General features: G+C 63.5%; 1 protein-coding gene across 1 annotated transcript in view; it reads right to left on the reverse strand.

The window, feature by feature from the left end:
- The window catches only part of BCR (BCR activator of RhoGEF and GTPase), an 87,797-nt gene extending 61,918 nt beyond the window's left edge, over positions 1–25,879 (reverse strand). Inside the window, exon 1 of the mRNA XM_055549709.1 lies at positions 24,136–25,879. Coding sequence (XP_055405684.1) covers positions 24,136–25,453 — 1,318 coding nt within the window. The 5' untranslated portion in view covers positions 25,454–25,879. The remainder of the gene's footprint in view (positions 1–24,135) is intronic.
- Between the last annotated feature and the right edge of the window lie 534 nt (positions 25,880–26,413).

Here is a 26,413-nt window from a genome sequence, read left to right on the forward strand (position 1 = left end):
AAGCCCCCTGCACGCGCTCTGTGCAGAAAGCACGGCCGTGGCAAGTGGGGAAGGGCGGCGGGCGTTCACACCTCTGCCCGGGAATCTCCTGCGTGCGACGCTGCTCCCGGTATTCCCACCCCACACCTTCCGAGGGCGCTGGTGACTCCGCCGCCCCCTCTCCAGTGGCTTCTCCTGCGGGAGCCCCAAGCCTGGCCCAGCTGGCTGCTACGGGCCAGCCCTCGGGGAGCCCCAGGGCCCCGACAACTCAGTGTCCAGCTCGCGATGCCGGGAGCACCTCCCTGCCGCCCTGCTCAGCCTCATCTTTGCCCCATTGAGGCCTCCTCTATGGATTCTGCCATCCCAGCAGGGCAGCCACAGCTGCACGTTAAATTCCTGCCCGCATTTCTGGGGTGGGGGGAAGGCTTTGGGCTCCCCAAGCGTGGACATCTTTGCCAACATGCGGATTCCTGGGGCTGGAGGATCCCAGAAGCTGTCCCACGTGCCAGACCCGCCTTCCCAGTCGCCTGGAGAGCCCCACGGCCAGCTGTCACCCACCCCGCACAGCAGGAATCCGGCAGGAACGTGCCCTGCGCCCTTCCCTGGATACCAGGGCCACCTGCCCCATCTGGCCGGGCACATGGCGGTCCTCGGTGGCACATGCCCCTAGTGGTATGGGGCTCCTGCCTGTCTGCAGTGGGGGCTGTGGGTGGGTGGGTGGCGGGGGCAGAGGGTCTGGGACCAGCAGACGAGGCAGCGGAGGGCGTCAGGAGCCGACCGTTCCCCTCTGTGGGGGTTCTCGTTTGTCAGCTGGGAGTGACTCGAGGAATCTGTAGGGCTGGGCTGGGACCCACAGTTAGGGCCGTAACAGCCGGTACGTGGCAGGCACCTCGCAGAGGAGGGGCTTTGCATCTGACTTGATCCGCACCCTCCCGTCCGCAGAAGGCTGGGCCATGCACCCTGGACGGGGGAGCCGGGTGGGGAGGGGTGTGTGTGTGGGGGGGGGTCCGTCCCGGGGGCTAAGGTGATTGTGCTCGCCCCACCCCGCCCGTGGCCGTGGGAGCAGGCCTGGAATCCAGCACCCTGCGTCCTTCCCGGGACACCGTGGAGCGTGTGGGCTCGCCAGTCACGCCCCCGCCTACGCCTGCTCCCACGTCTCTGCTCCGGTTTCAGAAGGGGAGCCGGACACCAGGCTAGAGTGGCGGGAGGAAGGGGCTGGTGGGGGGGGGGGGAGTCCCAGGAGAGGAAGTCTTTGGGGTCTTCCCTGTCCCCCTGGGGCGCCCCCAGCCTGTCCGAAGGCCGTTCGTCCCCTGCACACCGCCCTGCCTGTCTCCTCCAGCCTCCTCTCCCGGGGACCTGCTCGACACCCACCGGCCCAGACCTCAGCGTGACGTGACCCCTAGTTTCCTGTCACTCTCCAGCAGCTGGGAGCCGGGGGACACAGGGCTCAGCCCAGGCTGGCATCTGCAGATCCCGCAGGCAAGGGGCAGGCGTCTTCTGGATGCCGCTTTGCCAAGCATGGGGCCTGGCACCTCCTCCTCAGGACTTGTGGCCAGCAGACCGGCTGAGTCCTCTTTCTAGTGATGAGAAGCTTGGGGCCCAGCGAGACACGATCAACGGCCCAGGTCACCCAGCTGGGCGGTGGCGGGGCCTGGCACGTTGAGTTCTGCGCCAAGCCAGACGCTCAGGTGCCGCTCAGGTGCCATCCTGCCAGCCGGAGAGGCTGGGACCTTGGGGCGGACCGAGCCTGACCTGGCTGGGGGCTGCCCGTCATCTCTGGGTCTTTCTGGCTGGTCAGCAGGCCCACCTGATGGGTCCCGGCCTGTCTTGGCCTCAAGGGGAGATGCCTGACTAGGGGGACACAGCTCCACCATGCTGCGGGGACGTCTGTGCCCAGATGGCACTGGTACCCAGCCCGTCACCTCGTGCGTCCAGGCGCCCCCATGGGCCGGGGGTCACCCGTGTGGGTGTGGCGTGTTTCTTCTGATCTGGCCCTGGGTTGGAGGGGTGGGATGGTGCCTGCAAGGCCCCTGTGTCCCACCGGTTGGTGGCCGGAGGGGGGACAGGACTCGGACGTGGGTTCTGGCGTCTGGATGCAGGTTGGGAAGCAGGTGGAAGGCCAGGGGGCTCTTAGGCAGAGGGTGGGAGAAAATCCAGCAGAGGGCCTCCTGTCGGGTTGGGGGCGGGGGTGTCGGATTTTTCAGGGAGGGGCATCTCAGAGTGCCTCCCTCATCAAGGCTGAGGGGTGGTCCTGCAGCTGACTCCCCAGGACCGAAGGGGGCAGTGGCGAGGGGCTGGCACGTCACCCGGCTCTGAGGCGCCCCCGTGACACTTCGCTGGACGCTGGCCAGCCCAGGTGCCGGCCAGGTTCTAACCCGTCCCCCCCGAAAAAGGCTGGTCCCATCACACGAGATCCTCAAGCCACTGTCTGGCTCCACGCGGCTCAGGGCTCGGCCGTCTCCCCGCCAGGATGCACCGTGGCCGGGCAGCTAGCAGGCCAGGGGCTGCCCATCTGCACTGCTCATGCAGCCTCTCTGGGGGGCCCTGCTGGCCTGAGTCCAGCCGCTCAGATCGGGCCGCTCCCCCATCAGACTGCCCTGGGGGACGTGCCCTGGTCCCAGCCAGGAGCAGGTGCATCTCGGGCTGGAGCGAGGTGAGACCCAGAGACGGCTGGGGCTGACTCTGGGCCTTGGAGATGCTTTACAAAGTGTGCGATGTGGGAAGGGTCTTTTTGCTGGCAGGGCACTGGAGGACGTGGTCAGGTTCCTTCCTGGAGGAAGTGGATGGAAAGGGCCTGACATATGGAGGCCTGCGGCGGGTACCAGGCCGCTGTGCGGGTGGGTGACCTGGATGGTCTCCACCCCCACTCCCGGCAGGGGGTTGGCAGTGCCCGGTCGGGAGGGACAGAGACCTCGGGGTCGGCAACCTGAGGCCCAGGAATCGGGCTTGTCTTCTCCAGGCCTGTCTGGCAAGTTCGAGCCCAGATCCCATGGCTTTAAAACAGGACCCTAGGAACTGCAAGCCTGTGGCATGTGTGATCTGGGTGAGCCGGGCTGGGATTCCACCACGCGGGGCGTTTCTGGAAGACATCCTAGGCACACCGCTGGGGTCAGGCACCCCTGGGAGCACCTCCAATTGCCGTGTCCTCCTGATTCCTGCGAGAAGGAACTCCTCCTGGGGGGCCCGGGGCCTCCTGCAGCGTGGGGGTCCACTCTGCCCATGTCCATGGGCTGAGTCTCTCTGCAGGACTCGTCTCTCCCCAAAAGTGTTCAGAACTGATGCCCCAGACCCCCGTGGGGACCTGCTCTCCAGGCTGGCCTGCAGGTGGGCCCCCCGCCTGAGTCGGGGTCTGGCAGCTGTGCCTGTCGTAGGCATGGCCAGGTGGGTTGCGGAAGCAGGATCAGCGCCCAGCTAGACTGAGGACTGAGCCGCAGGGCCAGGGCAGGCTGGCGCTCGCGATGACAACTGGGATTATCACCGGAGGCAGTAATTCCCACGTTGACAGTTTCAAGTTTCAGGTCAAGAGCTGAGGCCAGTCCTCCCACAGCCTTTGGACGAGAGCCTCGCGGCTTGTTTCCCGCCTGCTTCCTCAGCTGCTTTTGAGACCCTGAGCCCCAGGGGGTGGGGAAGCCCCTCTTGGGTCTGGGACGGTATGTGTGGGGGAGCCACGCCTTCCTGGTGGGAAGCTCTGAGACCAGGGTTGGTGGGGGGCGGGGTGCACGTTCAGCTTTCAGGGTGGACCAGAGGGACGGGATCGCCAGGCCAGGGTCCCCCCAGACTCACGGAGGCCTGACGGGTGCCACGGGCCTGCAGCCATGTGACCCCAGCCCCCAACACGGGGACGACGCTTCCCAGCACCGCCCCCCGCCCCCCAGCGAGTGGCCCCCACCCCGTCCCCCAGAGCAGAGCCTGCTGCCTGGCATGGACGCAGAGGGCAGCACTGAGAGTCCTGGGCAAGTTGGGCTGGGGCGGGGTGCGTGGTGTGGATCTCGGGGACACGGAGCCGGCAGCCCTCGTGGGCTGCACCACGTGAACAGCTGAGGCGTCGGATAATTATGAGCAACGATGCCTGTGCTTCTTGATGCTTCCTGCTCCAGCAGGGGAACCCGCGCGGCCTGCTAGTCACCCCCAGGGTGTGCGTGCAGGGTGTCATTATCCCCACTTCACTGGTGGGAATGGGGAGACGGGAAGCCGGCCGCCCGGCCCGCGGGGACCCCAGCTTGTCCGCTGTCTTTCTGTTCCGCAGGGATGACTGGAGGAGCCCCCTGGGACGGGAGTGTCAGGGGCTGGGAGCGGGGCATCACACTTCCTGCTCTGAATGTGCAGGTCCAGGTGGGCGAGCTCCTGGGCCTCTCGGGAGTCAGGGGGCACAGAACGCTTTCCCAAGTGGAGACAAGACTTCAGCCCTGACTTCTGCTCAGGTGGAAAACACCTCAAATTCTGGTGTCAAATACCAGGTATCAGCACCCCCGCCACCCACCCCCAGCCCGCTCTGAGTTCAGTCCCAGGGCGTCTGAAACTGGTCCAGCTCAGGGTGTGGCTTTGGACCAGTGAGGCTCTCCAGGAGCTAGCCTCAGCCGGGCAGACCTGCCGGCGTGAACCCCACTTTTGCAACTCGACTTGCCAGCTCTGGGGCTCACAACACGGGGGCTTCCTCTTGGAAACTTTCAGCTTCTAAAAACAAGGTGCCTACAGTTCCGCTATAGACACGAGGACCAGAGGCAGCGCACCTGGCCAGCACCTGCTGCCACTGCTGGGTGCCGCCTCCTGGGGCCCCAGCCCTCGAGGATGAACCCCCTGCCCCCCAAGGGGCCAGGCATGTCCTGTCTCAGGATCTCAGGGGCCCAAGCCCTCAAGGATGAACCCCTCTCCATGCGCAGGGCCAGCCACGCACTGTCTCAGGATCTCAGGAGCCCCAGGCCTCAAGGATGAACCCCACCACGCGCAGGGCCGGGCACGCCCTGTCTCGGGATCTCAGGGGCCCCAGGTCTCGAGGATGAACCCCCCCATGCGCAGGGCCGGGCACGTGCTGTCTCGGGATCTCAGGGGCACGGGAGGGAGTCAGCGCCCTCATCTCCGAGATGAGGCTCAGAGACACCCGTGCGGACGGGCTGGGGCAGACATGCATGTTCACGCAGATGTGCACACGTCATGACCCGCGCGGGGTCGAGCCCTGCTCCCACTGCTAGGGGATCCAGATCCCCCTGCTCGACACAGACCTGCCGCCCAGAGACCCAGGGGGACCAGGGCGGGGGCGGGAATCCCACCCACCCAGGTCCCCGCCCCACCTCTGCCCAAGGCTCAGGCTCGTGAACCCAGCGTCCCGGCCTGACAACCTGGCTTGGGCCTGTCTGTCCTGCTCACGCGCGTGTCGCTGGCCCCGTTGGGGACACGAGCAGCTCCCTTCCACCCGGGCCACGTCTTCTCGCGCCCTTCACCCCATCCCACCTCCCCTACCCTGCTCCAGGGAGACCCCCACCCCTGGCCAGCGCCGGGACAAACCCCTGCTCCCAGCTTTCCCGGCACTCGGCAACCTCTGAGCTTTCCCGACACCCGGCAACCTCTGAGCTTTCCCGGCACTCGGCACCCTCCGAGCTTCCGGCACTCGGCACCCGCGCAGTTCACAGAACTCAGCACCCGCGCAGTTCACGGCTATCCACAGGCCCGTCCGCCATCTGCAGAGAGCCGCCCCGTCACACGTCCTTTTTACCTTCCAGGGTTGGAGTCTCCGCCTCCCACTCAGGCTGGAGACAGCCTGTCTCAAACTTGCCCAGGCCCTCAGTGAGCCGTGGAGGCAGCCCGGGATGAGGTGGGCGGGTCTCCTTTCCTCCAGCAAATGTTAACTGAGCACCTACTATGCGCCCCAAGTCACTCCAGGCGATGGGGACACAGGAGTGACCATGGCAGGCAGTGACCACAGGCCTCGGAGAGCACAGAATGGACGGACGGGTGCGGGGGACCCTGGACAAGGGTCACTAGTCATTCTAAAGAGGACTCTACCACCCACAAGGCTGCCACGGACGGCAGAACGTGCAGTGATCTCAACCAGAAGAGGAGGACCACGTCTGCCACCACCTGGGGGGTGTCTGTCCTGAGTCTGAAAAAATGAAGTGTTCTTCACCTTGGAAGTGAGACCCTCCTTAAGAAGCACTGGGTAGGGGCTTCCCTGGGGGTCCAGCGGTTAAGAACCCGCCTGCCAATGCAGGGGACACAGGTTCGATCCCCGGTCTGGCAGCTAAGCCCGGGAGCCGCAGCTGCTGAAGACCGCATCCTCCGCACGGAGCAAACCCACCTCAGAGAGAAGCCCACAGCCACAGCCAATGGCAACCCCTACTTGTCGCAAGGAGAGGAAGACCACACGGAGACCCCACCCGGCTAGCGATCAGCACACAGACACCCTGAGCAACGCGGGAGCCTCAGCCGGCCTCCGTCTGGGGCACATGGATGGCTGCGAGCGGGTCTCTGCTCCCTGCCCCCAGGGTGGGGCCTGCAGCACCCCCTGGGCCCCTTGCTCTGGACCTGGCACCCAGAACTCCTCCCAGGAGGACCTCACCCACCCGCCCTGGGTGGGGGTGCGGGCAGAAGCAGGAGACCCCCCGCTCAGAGGGGCTGGGGCAGGGCTCTCCATCCGGCGGGCTCCGGGTGTCCAGGCCGCACCCGCCCCAGCCGGCTGGGCTGCATGGGAACGCCCTGCCCCCCCACAGCCAAGCATCCCACGTGGAGGTGCAGCGCGGTTTCCCGTGTAGTTATTTGCTTAACTTTTAATTCTGAAACAATTTCAAACTCACAGAAAAAAACGCCTGTGAGCAAAGTACAGAGAGCCCTGTGTTTAGGACAGCCACGACCTAGAAGAGGGAGCCCGGAGGACAGCCGACCAGACAGCGCTGTCCTCAGACACCAGGCGCCCGCGACAAGTACATGCGGGGCCCACGCCTGCCTCCCGGAGGCAGTCAACCAACGCCTCCAACGGCCCAGGCCCCTCTGTGCGGTCCATCCACCCTCTGCCAGCTGACACGGCACCCGGAGCCGGAGGGCGGCCACGTGCTTTCTTCTTCCCAGAGTCCAGGCCCCAGCGTGCTGCACCAGCCAAGCCTGTTCACTGAAAAGACAGAAGGGTTGGGCCCCCACCCCTGTCAGTCTCAAGTCAGGCGCCCCATGGTCGGCGTGAAGAAAACTTTTATTTTAAACCTATGCCATAAACACGGCAGCGGTGAAACTCTAAAGACGACTTGCCCATGTCCTCACCTTGGTGACCCATCACCGAGGTTCGTTTCCCCGAGATCCCAGAAGTTCCTCCCCTGTGATCACGTCGGGAAAACCCCAGAGAAGGCAGTACCAGTGGGGCACCTGGAGTCACACCCGCCCGGGCCCACACCCCCTGCCAGGGGGAAGCTGCCTGCCCCTCCCGTCGAAGGACAAGCATCCAGTTCTGGTTCTCTACCACCCTAGGGCCTGCGACCGATGCGGCGGAGGTGACGGACTGCGAGCTCCATGGCCCGGACCTCAAGAGGCCTCGCTGCCTCAGCCTGTATCCGCGGACCCCAGCCTCCCGCCGTGTGAAGGCACCCAGGCTGGACCACGGAATGAGGGGCTGACCGAGAGGTCCCCACCAAGTGACGGCCGACAGAAGAATCACCCACCAACATGGAGTCAGAAGAGATAAACCATGCTGTTCTAAACCGCTCAGCGTGGGGACAGTTTGTTACACAGCAAAAGACGACAGATACAAACCCTGAGACGTTCGGCTCCACGCGTCTCTCCTCCTCACCTAGGAGCTCGGACCCCGCGTCCCTCCTCCTCACCTAGGAGCTCGGACCCCCGCGTCCCTCCTCCTCACCTAGGAGCTCGGACCCCGCGTCCCTCCTCCTCACCTAGAAGCTTGGACCCCGCGTCTACAGAATTTTCTCTGTCACCACGAGCTGATTATATTGCAGTCCAGCCAGCTCATGTAACCCCTTTCCTTCTGGGAGACTAGGTTAGTTTCTTTCCAGCTTTCCACTGTTATGGATACAATGAATCAGCTCATACAATAATATCTAAAGGAAAAGGGAAAAAAAAAGTCCTATTTCCTTAGGAAAATCTAGGGTGGGATTCCTGGGTCTGAGTTTATAAACACTGCTAATGACTCCTGAACAATGTGGATGCTGAGAACTCAAGAGAAAGGGGCTGGGAGTCAACTAGGCTCTGCAGAAACCAGGCGTCCATATTCTGAAGCCAGGCCAGGCCGGCCAGACTTCCTGAAGCTGGCAAAACTCAATGGACTCTGGTTAGTCTAGAAAAGGAGCCAGGTTTCCAGGAAAGGGCAGACGCCCGGAGTCTCAGTCTCTGCCTGCTTTCGAGACTCCTGGTCCCTCAGTCCCCTCGCACATCCCTGTCGGCCAGCTCCCACCCCGATTCCCGACCTGCTGACTGAGGGGCAGGACCCCAGTCCACTCCAGGGCCAGGTTCAGCGCCTGCCAGCGCTGGTGGCAGGAGGGCACCCACCCACCCTGCTCCCCTCAGGAAGCAGAGTGTCAAAAACACACAGGCGCCGGAGTGCCGGCCCACCTCGACGCCGGCTTCATCGCTGACTTGCCCAGGTGGCTCACCCAGAGAACCACCCCACCACCTCCCGGGGACCTGATCGGAGGTTTGCCACATCCAGGAGCGCCTGGCTCAAGTTTTCTTGGCAGGCAGAGAAGGTGGCTGGCGACACTCACGGGATGCGCCACCGGAAACACGGCTTTCCAAGGACCCCTGCCTCTCATCGGCCCCCTGCTCCACCCCCAGAGGGTTAGGGTTAGGAACCCTAACCCTAACCCTAGCCCAGCCCCATCTCTCATCCACGGCCGCCGCGTGGTGCTGGGCACTCCCGCAGGGGTACCAGGTCGCAAGGGCTCAAGCGGAAACGTGTTCCAGCCACGCTCACAGCAGCCAAAGCGGGAAACAGCACCCTGATGGACGCACGGGTAAGCAAAACGCAGCCTCTCCACACGTCTTTCAGTTCTAAGAAGGAAGGACATTCTGACGCCTGCCACAGTGTGGACCAACCCCGAAGCCACAATGCTGAGCAAAATAAGCCGACACGAAAGGACGAACACGGCAGGGTCTGTGCGGCACCTGGAGCGGTCAAACCCAGAGACACACAGTGGAGGCGGGGCTTCCAGCTGCCAGCATTCCCTGGGGACAGAGTTTAGGAGGCAGGTGGTGACGACCTCAGGACAGTGTGAATGTGCGCACGCTAAGCTGTCACCTGATTCTTCATCATAATTTTAAACAAAAACAAAAAACAAAAAGTTTCGTGACAACCAGAAACCTTGCCTTTAACCCCTCGCGCATGCAGGTTCGGACCCCACACACACACGCAGACCCAGGTTCCCAGCTGGCGCGCCCCCTCAGCCCACCCCACGCCTGTTGACAAAGAGTTGGGCGTTTTGGAAGGCAGGTCTGTGTCTCGGCCCCGAGGAGGAAGCTGTACCAGGCTCCCTGCCCGGCTGACTTCTCCCTGGAGAAGACGCAGGAGCCCGACCTCCAGGGATGGCCGCCCCCAGCCTGTCCCCAGGACAGCACACACCTGGGTCCTCCGTGCTGGTGGGAGGCGGCCGGCCCGGGAGGGCGGGAGGCTGGGCGGGGCAGGGCCCGGGGACACTGCTCAGCTCTTTTGTGTACCAAGGCGTCACCTAAAACGTCATTTGAAAAGAAGGGCCGTGCTCCTAGAACAAAGCAGCCCATCTGTGGGTCCTGCCCGGTGGTCTGGCGGTTAGGACTTTGTCTTCCCATGCCAGGGGTGAGGGGGGGATGCAGGTTCAGTGCCTGGTCCCGGAGGTAAGATCCCACAAGATACCAAAACATGAAACAGAAGCAATACAGCAACAAGTTCAATGAAAGGCTTTAAAGATAGTCTCCCTGAAAACACACACGCCCCAGCCCTGAACTATCACACACAAAAAAGAAAATCACTGCTTGGAAACAGGACTGGGTGTTTCCAACTCTGATGGGAAACGGCGGCTTCTCAGCTTCCGCCGTGGCCCCCGTAAAACAAACAGGCCCACATGTCCAGCCGGCCGATGCAGCCGACGTCCTCCCCGCCTTCCGTCCCGACCGCGACGTGCCCCGCCAGAAGAGCCGGGCTTCCGAGGCACCAGGCGCACGTGCCGGCAGGCAGGCCGCCTCCCGGAGCTCCACGCCAGCCCCCGAACGCAGGGCCCGCTCGCCCACCCAGCTCACACACGGGGAGACCCTCCTCCTTGGATTTGCAGGCAGAGGTCTCTTGCCCCTTTCAACAGGACTGAAGGGGGCATCTCTCACTCCTCCCTGACTCGACGATGCTAACTGGCGCGTGGCCCTCGGTCGCTCCCTCTCTGCGGCTGCCACTGCCAAGCGGGTGCGGGGTGAACACGGTGGTGATGGGCGTCCCCGGCTCTGCGTCTCTCCAGGGACGGGCTCTCCACACCCCTCAGCCCGGGGCCACACGGGTCGGTGCACCACCTCCGGGACACCCGGGCCCCACCAGGGCAACAGGCAGATAAGCCCATGCGTGAGAGGGTCCCACGGGGGCCCCCACCCCGCCAAGGATGCCGCTCCCTGCAAGAGAGCATCCTGCCTCCTTGTGCCTTCTGTGGTCCCCAGCCTCCCAGTGACAGAGAGAAAGCCTCTGCCCTCACGTCATCACCAAGTCCCTCTGCAGATGTGACGCTGATCCAGTACCCGAGGCTCCATCCTGCGGTCTGGGTAAGGCTCAGCGCGGGGCAGCCAGCCTGCAGCTGCTCCGGCCAGAGAGCAGGGGCCTCCACTTTGCTCTTCAAAGGAGGGGATCAGCCAAGGCATGGAGCCATAATCATCCCCCGCGTCCATCAGAATCAGAGCCTGTGGGGGTCGGCAGGGGGCAGGGCGCGCGGATGCTCAGAGGACGGCACGACCCATGCACGCACGTCTACACTGCCGCCTTGGCTCCAGAAGCCCCTACCCTCCCAGAGGAAGAACGGAGCCCCCGCTGGAGAGAGCGGCATCGGGGGGCTCACCCCAGGCTGGCAGCCTGGGAGGCCTGGAGCACCCGCGGCCACAGCCCTGGCTGGTTTCTGGAAGCCGGACCCCGGACAGCGGGTGTCCCGACAGGCACCAAACGCCACAGCGGCTCCCAGACACACGGGTCAGCTGTCCAGGCCGAGGGCTGCGGGCAGCAGCGGGATCCGACTGTGGCCACAGCCCACCCGGCCCGTCTTCAGCCTGCCTGGCCGTGTGTCTGCCAAACCCGACCATGGTCGGCCCCCGGCCCAGCCCAGGCTCCGCTGGGGACTTTCCTCCTGGGGCTGGCTATTCCAGCAGCCACAGTGACAAAGGAACCCGGCGGCCGGACTCACGGGGGAAGGGGCACTGCAGGGCCCGGGCCCTTGAGGAGGCCACAGGGTCCAGCCTCTGAGGCGCCTGCCCCCCGCCGCCTTGGGGGGCAGGACAGCAGGGCCCCTCATCATGGAGGAGGGGGGCCAGGAAAGGGGCTTGCTGCCTGGTCCCCGGCGGGGAGTGGCCCCCAACCCAGGGAGCAGGGTGCCGGCTTGGGGAGGAGCTGGGGGGACATGACAAGGAGAAGCTCCTCACCCTCACCCCCTACCCCCGGCCAGGAAGCGGGGCGGCCTGGCGACAGGCCTTCCAGAAGAAACCAGGAAATGGGGCCACATCCACCCGGAGCCACAAAACCGCGGGCCTCACTCGTGCGAAAGGTCCAGTAAAGGCCCGTCCACACAGACAGAGAAAGCGGGCAGACGAGCTGTGCCCGGGCTGAGGGTGGGGCGGGGGGCAGGGGGACCGCTGGGGGCTGCGGGGTCGAGGTTGTGGGGTGAGAGCGCGCTGGACGCTGGTTCCCTCGGTCGGTGGACCTAGAAAGGCCACGGGACACGGGCAACGTGGGGACCGGGCGGAACACAAGGGTCTCGGGAGAGCGGGCAGAGCAGAACGGGAGGGGAGACGACCGCGTCCCCCGCCCGCGACGGGCTGAGACGAGCGTGACACACACAGCCGCTCCACTGGACGCGCTGCCCGCCACCCGCCCCGCGCCCCAGCCCGGAGCGCAAGGAGCTGGGCCCAGAAGGCCCCGCGCCGCAGGCTTCCAGCTACTGCACACCCGGGAAGGAGGAGACCCAGCACGTGCGGCAGCGCGGCCGGGGCTGCAGGCTGCGGCGGGGACACGGGACGGAAGCCTGGGGGTGGGATGGCGGTTTATCGGACGACAGGCCTGCTGCGCACCTCAACTGTGGCCACGCCACCCTCATCTCTCCCAGAGCAGGACCCGAGGGGCGCCTTCTCTGCCTCTGAAACCGCACTTCAACGACACGCACCTCTGCTGAATCTTTAAAGGGGTAACTCACACGTGCTTTTCTTAACCTCTGACTCAAAGCTTCACTTTCCTAACGTGGACAAAAATTCCTCTAATTGGAAATCTGTTTAAAGAGAACAGGGAATTGGTTGGAAACCAGAGGCAAAAATAAACATATGTTAACGATGTGTGGACAGGATGTTAAGAAAACTTTACTGCAGTGACCATTATGCAATACATACATATTAACAAACTGTTAACTCAGTGCAGCTAAAAATGAATACAATGTTAAATATCAACTTTGTTGCTGTTTAGTCACTAAGTCATGTCAGACTCTTGCCACCTTACAGACTGTAGCCTGCCGGGCTCCTCTGTCCACGGGGATTCTCCAGGCAAGAAGACAGGAATGGGTTACCATTCCCTTCTCCAGGGGATCGTCCCAAGCCAGCGATCGAACCCAGGTCTCCCGCATTGCAGGCGGATTCTTTACCAGCTGAGCCACCAGGGGAAGCCCTAAATGTAAATTACATTCCAATAAAAATGAGTAAGGGTCGTTGAGAGTTGAACACTACTTAGCAACTAAACCACCACCAAAAATGAATAAACAGATCAGATAGCTAAGGAAGGAGGGAAACAAAGGTAGGATTCAGGCGTTACAACAAAAAGACCGCTGAGCTGGGAGGCTCGTTCACAGCGGCAAAAGCGGAGCCAACCCAAGCGTCCAGCCAGAGAACGGATGAACAGAAGGTGATCCGTCCGCACAAGGGAACACACGAAATTCAGCCTTAAAAAGGAAGGGCATCCTGACACCCGCTGCGACACAGATGAGCCCTCAGGACACAAAGACACATACTGCAGGAGTCCACCTGCAAGAGGCCCCTGGAGGCGCCAGAGGCACAGACCCTGAGAGGGGCCGGGCCAGGGTACGGGGCGGCGGGCGCTGGGGTTTAGCGGGGCCAGAGCTTCCGTGCGGGAAGATGCAAAGTTCTGGAGGCGGATGGCGGAGTCAACGGCTCAACACTGAATGCACTTGATGCCCCTGAGTCGTGCGCTCAGAAATTTAAAGATGGTCAATTTTATGTAGCGTGTATGTTACCACAGCTAAACACACAGCCCCCGGGACTCTCCCCACAGTCCCCAGTGAGCATGCAGCCTGGGGCAGGCAGCGTGCTGACGTCGTGGCGCGGGGCCCGGGCTTCACGCAGCCACAGACCCGCCGCACCATGGGAACACGCTGCACGGACTCGGACCCCAGCAGGGAAGGGGCCTGGAGGGGCAAGGGCTGCTGTCTCTGCCCTTCCAGCCACGGATCTGTGGACAGCCACTCCACCGGGGCCCGGAAGAACCAAGGAAAGCACCAAAGTCCACCCACGCCGACGCGCGGCATGTCTGTCCTGCCGGCGGGACACCACCCATCCAGACAGCTGCTTGCCAACAGGGGCCCCTGAGTCAAGAAGCCAGAGCCAAGGTCAGCGCCAGGAGGCCACATGCTGAGGCCGAGCCAGGCTGGCAGCCACCCAGCGGGGAGGAGTTCTGTGCAGAAGGGGCCCCGGAAACCACAGAGGCCCGGCTGGGACACCAAGCAGGGCCGAGGGCTGCAGCCTCGCTCTCCCACCCCCCGCGCCCCCCGCCCCCACCCTCCATTCAGGCATCGCCAGGGCTTCCTCTGGCTGGGGGCGGGGGGCAGGGCACACCAGACCGCCCCGCTCCAGCTGTCCCGAGCCCCACTGCTCCACCTGGAACATCCTCGGCCTCCACAGTGGCCTGACACGCTCCGTCTCTGTGGGGTCCATTCAAGACCCAGCCAGGGGGCCGTCCTCCTCCCTGCGAGCTTCCTCGAGCTAACCTGGCAGAGTCACCGCTTCTTGGTGCCCACCTGGTACTGACTCTACTTATCAATGTCTGTGGGCTCCTTGGGGTCAAGGACTGTGTCGAGGCCTAAGCACAGAGCTTGCACCTCAGCAGGTAAGTGTTACATAAACCTCAGATGAATAGATAGCCAGGTGGCTGAATCACGAAGGGATGGAGGGACGGAGAGTGGCTGAAGGGATAGAGTATGATGGAGGGATGAACAGACGGTGCATGGATGGGTGGATGGTGGACTGATGGATGGAGGGGTGCATGGTGGATGGCGTGGCTCGAGTGTAGCTTGGCTTTTCCAGAACATCTGCTACCAAGGAACAGATGAGTAAGACTTGACTCACACATATTTGGAGCTTGAGAAAGAGTCAAGATTCCAACATCCTGCTCTCTCAAGGTGAAGGGATTCTCTCTGATAACTGTGAGCGATAAGTGACTATTTTCTTAACTTTTTATTAGGGGAAATTTCAAGCACACACGAAATCCACAGCACAGTGTCACATTCCGGTCGCCCCACTTCAGCCACTGTGAGCCCGCAGGCAGCCTGGCTCCAGGGGAGACACGTGGGAGCAGGAAGATGGGCGGGGGGAGACAGGAGCTCTTGGCGACCACTCCCGACCCCTGCGACATTCTGGGGGAAGCAAGCCTCCCAGGGACAGGAGGACCAACCCTACCTGCCTCACGGGTTCTGTGAGGAAAGCTCACAAGCGCTCCCGAGCACAGAGGAGGGACACCCACACGCAGCGCCGTCATCTTATTTCGCATCAGCAGCAGGACCTGGACACACCGCAGTGGAGACGGCCCGCCAACAAGGGAGCCTCTCGCCCTCTCCTTTCCGCCCCGAGCCTGTCACACCTCGCTGCCCGACTCCCAGAGGTGGCCTTGGGGCACACACCTTCTCCGACCTGGCCTACAGGACCACATGACCTACACACTCTTGAGTCCTCAGAGGTGTTTGACCCGACAACCCCAGCAGCATCCCGCTGCCTGAGCGGAGCCATGTAAAGCGGGGAAGAAAAGAAAACTTCCCTTAACACTTGCTTCCCTGAAAAGTGAAAGCGAAGGCTGCTCAGTCGTGTCCGACTCTTCGCAACTCCATGGGATTCTCCAGGCCAGAATACTGGTATGGGTAGCCTTTCCCTTCTCTAGAGGATCTTCCTAACTCAGGGATCAAACCCAGGTCTCCCACACTGCAGGCAGATTCTTTAGCAGCTGAGCCACCAGGGGAGCCCTGTTTCCCTGAAGCTTCCAACAACTAATACCAGATCAGCCTCCCAGCTATGACCCTGAAGAAACCCATTCCCCCTTCCACACAGCAACAGTTCAAGACCCACAGCCAGGGCTCGTGGATTCTGCAGGTGGACAGTTCTCGGGCTTCACAGGAGACGGCTCGAGGAGATCTCCAGAAAGCCAGGCTGGCTCGGAGGAGATCAGTCATCTGTGCGGAAAGTGCTTTATGAAGATGGGAGGCCTCTGGGAGCCGCCGACGGACAGCAAGAAAACAGGGGTGTTCCCCTACAAACCACCAGGAACTGATTCTGCCAACAAGCTGGGCTGGGAGGCAACATGCAGTCCCAGAAGGGGACGACACTCTGGGAGACCCTGAACAGAAGACCCGGCTGAGTCAGTCCCTGAGCCCCAGACAGCTGACCCACGGAAACTGATACAAATTACAAACAGGAAGGACCTCAGAAACCAGACTCGCCGGGAGTGACGAGGCAGGGGGGGCTATGTGATTTTCCCAACTACGGCAGAGGTGGTCCCCGAGGCAGCCGGGACACAGAGGCAGCCTCCAGTCTCTGCCAGGCCTGAAGCCCCGCTTCTGGCTGAGTCCTCGGGCCCAGCGGCACCACGCCGAATAAAAGCTATAGCCTGGATGTGTCTGCGGACGCCAGGCAGGACTTGGACAACTAGATGTCACGTGCCACCCTGCTGACCAACAGGAGGCCCCAGTCAGATGAACCCGCAGACCCTCCCCACCTGACGCCCAGCCCCGCCCAGCCTTCAGAAAGCCCCCCTGGAAGCAGCCCTCAAAGGGGACCGCCGAGGGACCATACGTGGGTCCTCACCCCCTGGTCCCACCTGGTCTGCACACCCGGAGCCCCGTGGGGACAGCGTGGGCGTCCGTGCACCCCACTGACAAAGGGCATGCCCCAGGAAAGCCCAGCCTGGCCCTGTGATGTCCAAGGTCTTTTTACGGTCATGCCCCGTCACGCTCGCCTTAGGACTCAGTGGACAGAGTGACCCTCCTCCCTTAGGACAGGCTCTGATCCACTCATGGGCTCAGGGAGCCCAGTGCTCTGGGGCCAGGGAGGCAGGAGAGGGATAGGGGGAGACAGAGGAAAAGAGGGTGGAGAAACAGCCACGGCCTGCTCTTCTCCCAGAGGTCCCATTCGCTCTCAGGGAGACCGGCAAGGCACTGGGGCTCTGGCAGCCACGCCCTTCCTGCGGCCCCCCATCAGCCAGCTGGGATAGCCCCCCGCCCGCTGCCTGGGGGAGCTGCATCCCAGCCCAGCGCGTGGGATGGGCTGCCTCTCCCAGGCGGCCGAGTCTCAGCCCGCTGACCTCCCTGCTTCCCTACTGGGGTTCCTGCACCCAAAACCGCACACGTGGCAGAGATGAGCAGCCGCACGGGGCCCACGGGCCGGGAGAAGCCGGGCGGTGGTAGGCACGGCTGGGACTGGGTCTCCCAAGCCCCCCCGGGGTCTCAGGGGCCCCCCCCACAGAGAAGAGTCGGCTCTGCCACACGGAGTCGCGCCATGTGGCTGCTGACAAAGACCGCAGGAGGGCAACCTGCACCGACGTGCGTCATCCCAGCCCGGCTGCTTCAGAGCTGAAGGGGACCAGGGGGCTGTCGGGCAGCCCCCTCGACAAGATGCTGGCCCTCCTGGCGGCTGCCCAGAGGCATGGGAGTCCTGGATCCAGACCCTCCCCGCCACGCGGCAGGACCCCGAAGCAGACAGTTTCACCCTTTCGTGTTCCTACGGGAGAAAGTGCAAAGCTTTCTGCAGTGGACATTCATGAAGGAGTTACACTTTCCGTCTTGAGATCGGAGCAGACACGAACCCGGCTGTTTGCACACACTAGGCCTAGAGGCTGAGCCGCCGTGCTGAGCGCCACCGAAGACAGTTCACAGGTTGGGTCGCCGGGGCTTCCGGCCAAGAGGACAGCGGCAGGGCTCTGAGGCTGGCTCAGGGACCCCGCGCCTCGGGGTGGACGGGCGACGGGGGCACGGGCCTGGCTGGCCCACCGGTGCGTCCCCACCCACAGCCACAGCTACCCCGTGACACTGGGGAGGCGGGGGGCGAATGTCACCCCATCTCTTCCACCAGGAGTCTGAGGGTACCCCCCAGCGCCTCCTCAGGGGCAACAGGGGGAAGATGACATGGGTGCGTGCCCCGAGTGCCCTGGGCGGAGGGAACAGCCCAGCAAATACAGCAGCTGGCTTTCCTTTGAGACCACAGGGCAGAAAAATACACACAGACGGCACCTTTCACACCTGGGAACCACTGAGCCCAGGACACAGTGAGAGAGACGGAGGGCCCGCAGGCCCAGGGCCCTGGAGCTGCGCCCAACGGGTGAAAAGGCCTGTACCTGCCTTAAAATCACTCACCACGGGGCATTCAATCGACTGACGTCAGCTGCCTGAGAGGGCGGCTCTGTGAGACCAGAGAGGGGGGCCACTGTCCTGGGCACTCAGACCTCCCCCCCCAGGCCCCAAGACGGGGGCAACCTCGCCGGCCAGCAGAGCCCAGTTCCTGCACCACAGGCCACACGCAGGGCCTCCGGTGTGTCCAGGTCTCCAGCCTTCAGGGTCTGCGTTCTTCCTGTAGACCAGGTGGACATCCATTCCAGAAGGCTGCCCTTGCTCCACGCAAGGGTGCATCACGTACGTCACCTGCAGAGCAACTCTCTCCCCACCCCCTGGCAGACCAGCTAACCTGGCAGCATTCTTTCAAGGGAGCAGGTCAGGCCTGTAAAAATGAACCTTCAAAGGCCTTTCTGACGCCAACAGAGGCACCTGTGAGGAGCACCCCCCGGGCTGCCCGTCCACGGCCCTTGTGGAAGCGGCAGGGAACGACAGAGCGCCCCGCTCCCTGCAGAGTCCACACGCCGCAGTCTCTCGGCCAGAGATGGGGCCTTCCTGGCGCCCCCTGGGCCGTGTGCTGACCGTGCTTGTGCACACGGCCGAGCGCCTCGGTCACCTCCTCCCAGCCAGGCCCTGCCCGGAGCCGGCCAGCGTCACGACCCCTCCCCAGCTGGATGGACGGGGCGGATGGGCGGGCAGCGTCCCCCCAACACGCCTGTCCTCTCGGGCCCTCTGCTGCCCAACCTGCTGGCGGAATCTGAGCCGGGTGCCCCAGGAGGACAGACGGTTTCAGGATATCTTGCAGCAGATGTTTTGTTTGTTTGCTTCTGTCGTGACTCATCAGGTCCCCCCAACCCTAGTGGAAGGGTCCTTCACTCGGGGCCCACTCTCATGCGCCAGGCAACACTCACCAGCCAAGGAGAGTGCCCGGCGGCAGGCCCCTGCACCGACCACGTGATCTTGGGCGGGGGTATGGGTCCCACGCCCCCGCAGAGCCAGCCTGACGAACAGCATGTAATTACGATAATCATCGCACTCCAGCTGCTGCACAAGAATGTTCCGAGGGCACATGAAACGGCCTCCTCCAGAGCCAGGCTCTCACGTCCCAGGTTGGGCCTCGCGGTCCCCGCCCACACCCCAGGCACCAGCCACCGCCCCATCCACGCCGGGGGGATTCGGGAAGCTCTTAGGATTGAGCAAGACGAGCCCCAGCGTCAGCGAAGAAGCAGAAAAGGCCTCGGAGGTCACCTTCAAAGCCAACAAGCTCCCTTGCTGGGGTGCCTGTGCTGTCGGGCCCCCTAAATCAGTGCCAATTATCAGATGGGGGGGTGGTGAGCCCGGTGGGGTCAGAACACAGAGGGCCTGAGCAAACAGGATCCTCAGAGACGGGGGGGCAGGGTCGCGCTCCACCCGAGACCCCCAAGACACCGCGGCACCCGAGGTACAGACGCCACAGCAGGTCTCTGTCTTAAGGACGTGCCACACGGAAGGAGGAAGCCACGCAGACACAGGACTAATGGGAAACCGCGGCGAGCGCATGGGTAAGGGAAGACTCGTGGCCGCGGAAGGCGAGGAAGGATCACAAGGTTCTGTCTGCCCTGCTTCTCAAAGATAAGGCGCAGCAGGAGCAGCCTTCCCACAAACCTGTGGATACAGACACCAAAGGCTTTCCGGGGCACGGGGCCGGGCAGATGCCCAACAAACCCCTCTGTGGGTCCGAATGGGGAGAGGTGGTTGCTGTACTAAAGGGAACGCAGGTGCAAACGGGCATAAACAAGAAAGACCTGCAACGCTGTGTTCATCAATTTAAAGGAAAAAAAGCTCAAGGGACTTCTCTGGTGGTCCAGTGGTCAGGAGTTGGTGCTTTTTTTTTAACTGCCGTGGACACCCAGGTTCAATCCCTGGTTGGGGAACTAAGATCCTGCAAGCGGCAAGACCAAAAAAAGAAAAAGAAAAAAAAAAAAGAATGGAAGGAAAAGATCTTTTAGCAACGACAGGGTCCAACCCCTAACTTCTAGATGAGGAAAGAGATGCGGCCAGCCCATGGTCCCAGCCTCAGCGGGCCGCTCAACACCTCACCATGAATTCCTCCTAAAACCCGGGGGCGAGGCTGCTCATGCACCAACTCTCTGCTGTCTGATCAGGGACTTGCTGAGTGCTGGGGACCAACCTGAGTCCCTCTGCCCCCAAAACTCACACACCGAGGGCCTAGCCTCCAGCATCTCAGCAAGTGGGAGGCAGGCTTCTCATGAGGTGATTAAGTTCAGGGTCATCAAGGTGGGGCCCTAAGCCAATTAAGCCAATGTGGATCGTGTCCTTATAAGCAGAAGGTTTCAGAGATACACAGAGCCATCGGGGTCCATGGGCACAGAGGGACCACCCTGTGGAAGGGCATCAAGGGCGGCCCAGCTGCCAGCCAAGGAGAGGTCCCCAAGGAAACCGTGCCCACTGGCAGCTTCATCCTGGACTTGCAGACTCCAGGGTCGAAGGGAAAATAGATCTCTGCTGTTAAAGGACCCCAGTCCGTGGCAGTTTGCCCCGAGGACACAAACACACGTGGGGGTGAAAGTCAAGGAAACACGGCCATCACCCCCAGGGGTTCCCTGAAGAGACACGCCCATGAAGGACCAGAGCTGGCGCGGGAAGGGCGAGGGCACTACGCGGCACATCAACCCCCACTGAGGGAGACCACGGAGACCCCAAGGACAAGCATTCCATGATTCCACTCACAGGAGGCACAGGGGACAAGTAGATCCACAGAAAACGGCCCGAGAACACCGTGGCGGCGGCCAGGGGCTGGGGGACAAGTAAATCCACAGAAAACAGCCCGAGAACACCGTGGTGGCGGCCGGGGGCTGGGGGTGGGGGGGCGGCGAGTGACTGCACCGTGGAGCGGCTTCCGGCTGGAATGACGGGAGTTCTAGAGATACGGATGGTTACACAACAGCGTGAGTGCGCTGAGTGCCACTGAGCTGGACGCTGGAAAAAGGAAACACGTCAGATTCTGTTATGTAGATTTTGCCAGGATGGGCTTCCCAGGTGGTGGCTCGGTGGTAAAGAATCTGTGTGGGTTCCGTCTCTGGGTCAGAAGATCCCCTGGAGAAGGAAATGGCAACCCACTCCAGTATTCTTGCCTGGAGAATCCCATGACAGAGGAGCCTGGCGGGCTACAGTCCATGGGGTCGCAAGAGAGTCAGACACCACTTAAAGACTAAACAACGTTTTCTAGGATAAAGAAAAACCTGTCCTATATCACATAAGTAACTCATTTTAATTAAAGTTACTTTTTTTTTTTGTCAGAAAGAAGGAAAAAAAATCCAACGTGAACCACAGGAGTTCTAATTCTAGTCGGAGTCCAGACCCCCAAAGGGCTCCTAGTTTATTAAATCCTCCCCCACCTCCTGACCGTCATCTAAAAAGCAGACTCAGTCAAAACTCAAGCCTATTGTCTGGCAACTTGAGAAGAGGCTTGTCCATTCGCCATGAACCTGGAACCTTCTAAAACCAGGGGGTGGGCTGGACCACTGGACTCCTGGCCAGGGAGGGGAGGCCACAGTGAAGCCATAACAGGGAGGAATGAGGGGCGCTGAGGCCTGGACCCACACAAATCTACACCTCAGCTCCTTCCTCGGGGAAAGGTCCAGAATGCTGCCTTCTGTTCCCCAAACCAGAAAGCCATCCTTTCCGAGCCAGAGAACCCTTGTACAAATCCATCAAGACTCCCTTTCCAGCCTGTCAATCAATGACTTAAATGGTCTCAGACTCTGCCCCCGTCCCCGGGAAGGAGGCCGCACTCAGGCTCAACTTGGAGGTGCCCACAGGCTCTGTCTGGTCTGTGAAGCTGGTGGAGGCCCGGCCAGGCCCGAGAGACCCTTTTCAGCCCAACAGTTACTCAGGCAGGTCACCAGTTCACTCAACAACCCAAGGGAACAACAAAGCTGTGATCGCTCTGACGATAACGTGTGACCAGGATCCAAAGGGCAAATTCACCGCTTAGTAGAAACAGAAAACAGAGCAGCTGCCGGACGGAGCCCAGGGAGAAACACAGACCCGGGCTCCCCGCTCATGGGGGACGCGCAGGGTGGGGGCGCCTCGGATCTCGGCAGGAAAGGCCCTGGCTGAGCGGCCTTTCTCAGGAAGGGGCGGCCGGAGTCCCCGAGAGGAATTTAAGGGACGAGGGTGGGCACAGCTGCCTTCCCACCCTCCCGACCCTGCCCTGGGCTGTGTAGCTCCCAAGCGGGGGCAAGGACCACGCTCCCTCCTTCCACTCAGCTTGCACGGTGGGAGGCGTGGGCTCGCTCACAGCGGGGCTCACAGCCCGAAGGACCCCGGGACCCACCCGGCCCCGTTTCCCAGGGGTGTGAAGGGCCGCAGAAAGGACCGGGGGTCTGCATCCCCGAGGGGCCCAGAGGCCCCCCTGCCACTTCCTGGCGGGATCCTTATCTGCAGATGGGGTAGGGGAGGGTGGTGAGGCCGAGCTCCTGGGGGACACACGTGTCAGGGCACGGTCACCGTTCCAGCTGCGTCCCTCCCCTCAGACACAGAAGCTGCTGCAGCAGGGAACGAGGTGAGGTCCCCTCCGTCCACACTGAGACCTTCCCCACTGTCGCAGGTCAGAGGCACGGGCCCTGGCCGGGGGTGTCCAGGGAACGCAGGCAAACTGTTGGGAAGGAAACACATGGCCTGGCCCTGGCGGTCCCACCGTCGCCTCCAGCCACATGCCTCAGAGAGCCCTGAGAAGCGGGCTGGGCAGGCTCCCAGAGCTGAAACTGCCAGGAGCTTCAAAACCCAACAAGAGACACAAGGCGGGACCCTGGAGGGCTTTCAGAGCACGATTCACCGAGGGCCAAAGGGGCGGGGATGGGCCAAGACGCCAGATGACCTCCTCGGCTGGGAGCCCACCCTGCGTCACCCACAGAGCAGAGGCTGAAGGCAGGCGAGGGGCTGCGGGCTCCGGAGACAGCCTACGGGAAGCCCCCCAAACACACCCCCACAACGGGGCCCTACTCGCTGGAAACTCCCACCTTCCCCAACAAGAGAACAGTTTCAGACAACAGGTCTCCACGAGAAGCTCTCCTTTTCTCCTTTGTTGACAATGTTCACACGCAGCCTTGCGGGTGCTGAGGGCCAATCCAAGCTGGCTTGCCTGGCTGACAGCTGGCCAGGCAGGGCTGGTGCCTGGCGACCACAGGGTAATCCTCCAGAGCCCAGAGGAGCTGACCTGCCTGCAAAGCGGTCTTCTCAATAGTACCGGCTTCCCCACACACGAGGGGCCTGGGGGATGGAGGCTGGGGCCCGCCACGGGTCCCAGCAACACAGCAGGGACAGAACCAACAACGACGTGAGCCTAAAACAAACAGGAGGGAGCGCGGATGGCAGACAGGCCCCTCCACAGAGCCAAAAATAGCCTCCCTTGTCTCAAGAGGGCTCTGACCAACCAAGAACACACAACTCCATCAGCAGAAAAAGTCAATGGAGCGGAAAACCACATCAGCTCAGCAGGGCCCGGGACTCTGAGAGGCTCCCAACTGCCTCACCCCCTACAGCCCCAAATCCCTGTCCTGACTGCCATCACAAACTGCGCCCGGCTCTCGAAACACAGTCCCGTTAGCCCCGCGCCACAGGGCGTCTGTACACAGATGTGCACACACGTTACACCCATGGTCCCGCGGGTTTAATCTCAGGGCCAGGAGCCGGACCGCGTGACTAGGAGCCGAACATAAGCGTGGGTGGGCAAGGGGGATGATGGAGTAGGGGTGAGATGCCCAGCAGTGAGGTCTCCCGTCCAAACCGGACAGATTAGCACGGGTGTGGCCCTCCTTCAGCCCCGGACAGAGCTCTTCAGCCCCTGCCCTTCGGTGGCCCACTGAGTCAGAACTGCCTGTGGCCTCCCTTCCTCCCGGTTTGTATTTTTCACCTGCTCTGACTTGCGCTGGGGCTGCCGGCCAGAGTGCGAACCCGACACTCCTCCGGCCTGGGAGCAGCTGGCATCCCGTGGATTCCCCGGATGTGTCGTGGAACTCTCCCAGGGCAGGTGGCGGCGACTGCCCAAGACATGGATCGATCAGTCCCTGCTGAAGTATCCACCCAGAAAGCAGAGATGACCAAGGCGTCCAAGGCGTTCCTGGTCCCAACCCACGGAGAGGAAGCACTCTCACAAGAAAGCACAGGCTCCAGACCCAAAGGAAGGAGCCACCTCCACCATCCTGACACACCACCCCTCCTACCCGAATCCCACTCCAGACGCTGGGAATCTGCATTCAGGAGGAAAGCAGGGATGGAATTTGTTCAGCTGGGGGAATGGGCACGAATCCTTCCAGCCCACCACTGGCGCTTGAGAACCACTCCACAAAGTACCTACCTGCCCCTGCACCCCCAACCTCTCCGGTGTCCCCACCAGGCTGGCAGAGGCACTTACCTGCGTCTGCGTGGAAGGCGCCATCCTGAGACAGCTTGCCGGACAAGCTGTCCCCATCGCTAGGCCAGATCTGCCCCGTCTTGCGGACGCCCACGATGGTGGCCTCAGACACCACGACGGGGCCCTGGCGGTGCCGCTTCTGGCACTGGGGCGTCGGGGGGCTACTGCTGTCGAAGGACTGCTGGGAGTTCTGCGAGGGCGAGCGGCTCTTGTCCCGGAAGGGCCGGTAGGTGGTGGGGCTCGGGGACACGCGGCTGGACTGGCCGGAGGAGAAGTCCTCCTCGCTGGACGTGAGGTTCTCGTTGGAGCTGCAGTCCGGCGTGTAGCCGCCTCCGCTGTCCTCGAAGCTCCGCGGGGAATAGGACCTCCGCGGCCAGGTAAGGCGCTTCTCCTGCTCCGAGGTGCTCTGGCTGCGCTGCAGCGAGCCCTTGGCCTCCCCTTCCACCATCATGCCCCCGACGTAGATGCTCTGGTAGGGCTGGTACTCCAAGGGCGGCCAGGGGGGCCTGCCGCTGCCGTTGGCGTTGATCAGGTTGTCCTTCAGGAAGCGCGGGTTCAGCTCGACGTCCTCATAGTCGCCATCGAGGCCGCCGCAGCCGCTGCCCTCGGAGGCGCGCCCGCGATATGAGGGCCTGGGGGTGTCTGCGGGGCCCGGCCCGGCGCCCTGCTGCTGCGACTTCTTGCGCTCCATCTGCATGGCCTGGCTGCCCAGGGAGCTGATGCGGTCCGACACGTCTTTGTCGTTGACCTTCACCAGGCCACGCTCGTGGTGGAACTCGACGTTCACGTAGAAGGGCTTCTCGGCGTCCGCCGCCGCCGCGGGCTGGCCGGGGCCCTTGCGGATCCTCTCGAAGTTGGAGCGCAGCGCCGCCACGCTGGTGGGGGGCCCGCGGTCGTCTCGCTCGGCGGCGGCTGCGGGCCCGGGCCTGCGCGCGGCCGCGGGCCTGGCCTTGCCGGGGGAGCCCTCCCCGTCGGGCCGGGCCTCGGACTCATCGGCGGCCGGCAGGTCGGCGCCCTCAGCGGGCGCGGGCTGCGCGCGCGGCGCACGGGGCTCGGCCGCGCCGTCGGGGGGCTGTGCGGCGCGCCGGAAGCCCCAGCGCTGCCGGTCGTAGCTCTTCTTCTCCTTGGCCAGCAGAGTCTGCAGGTAAATCATGCGGAAGCGCTCCTGGTTCACCTCCTGCTCCAGGCGCCGGATGGAGGCCTTGCAGCGCTCCAGCTCCTGCTCGATGTCGCCCACCGAGCGCAGGTCCATGCGCGGCGGCTCCGAGTCCGGGAACTGCGCCTTCCACGCCTCGGCGAAGCCCACTGGGTCCACCATGGCGCAGCCGCGGCTCCTCACCTGCGCAGCCTGGCTGCGCGCGCCAGCGGGGCCGGCTTCAGCGACGGCGCGGCGGCCTCACCAGGCCGGGCCCGGGACGCCGGGCGGCCCCCATGCCCATGGCGGGGCGGCAGCGGCGGCGGCGCGCGAACAATGCCCGCCCCTTCCCGGGCGGCAGGTGAGGCCGCGGCCGGGCGGCCGGCGCGCGGGGCGGGGCGCGGGGCGCGGGGCGGGGCGCGCGCGGGGGAAGGGCGCGGGGCCGCGCGCCCGCTATTGTGTGCGGGGCTCCCGGCGCGCGCGCGCGCGCGGGGCGGGGCAGGCGCTGCCTCCGCTCGGCTGGCCAGCTAGCCCATGGCCGCCGCCCGCGCGCCGCTGTTCTCGGGCTCCCGCACCGCCGCCCAGCTCCCCGCGCTGCGCTCAGCCGGCCCGCTCTCGCCGCTCTGTCGCGCGCCGCCCGCGCTCGGCTCCGCAGGAAGGGGCGGGGCGGGGCGGGGCGGTGGGCGGGGCCTCTGCGCGGCTGAAGGGGCGGTGCGGGGGGCGTCTTAAAGAGGCCTCTCCCCGCGCGGCGGTCGGACAGCCCGCTCCCGCCGCTCTCTTGTGCGCCTCCCGCGGTCAGCACCGCAGGAAGGGGCGGGGTGCAGGGCGGGGCCGCGGCGCTGATGGAGCGGGGCGGGGCCTCTTAAAGGGGCCGCCAACCTCCCCCCCCCCCCCCCCCGCCCCCTCCGCCGCGGCCCTGCTGGCGGCCCCCGCGCCTGGGGAAACTGAGGCCGAGACGGCGACTTCTGCACTCCCGGGAACAGGTGCCCTGGATCCCGGCGAGCCGGATGGCCCCTCGCTCCCGTCACTGGCTGAGCGCGCTCCCCAGCGGACAGGTCGCCCGGCGGTCGCCAACGGGCCTCCGGGCGCTGGGGTCCCGGCGTGACGGCTGAAGCATCACGTAGAGGGTCCAGAGGAATGTCT

The sequence above is a fragment of the Bubalus kerabau genome, chromosome 16 (assembly GCF_029407905.1).
Source record: "Bubalus kerabau isolate K-KA32 ecotype Philippines breed swamp buffalo chromosome 16, PCC_UOA_SB_1v2, whole genome shotgun sequence".
In the NCBI taxonomy this organism is placed as follows: Eukaryota; Metazoa; Chordata; class Mammalia; order Artiodactyla; family Bovidae; genus Bubalus; species Bubalus kerabau.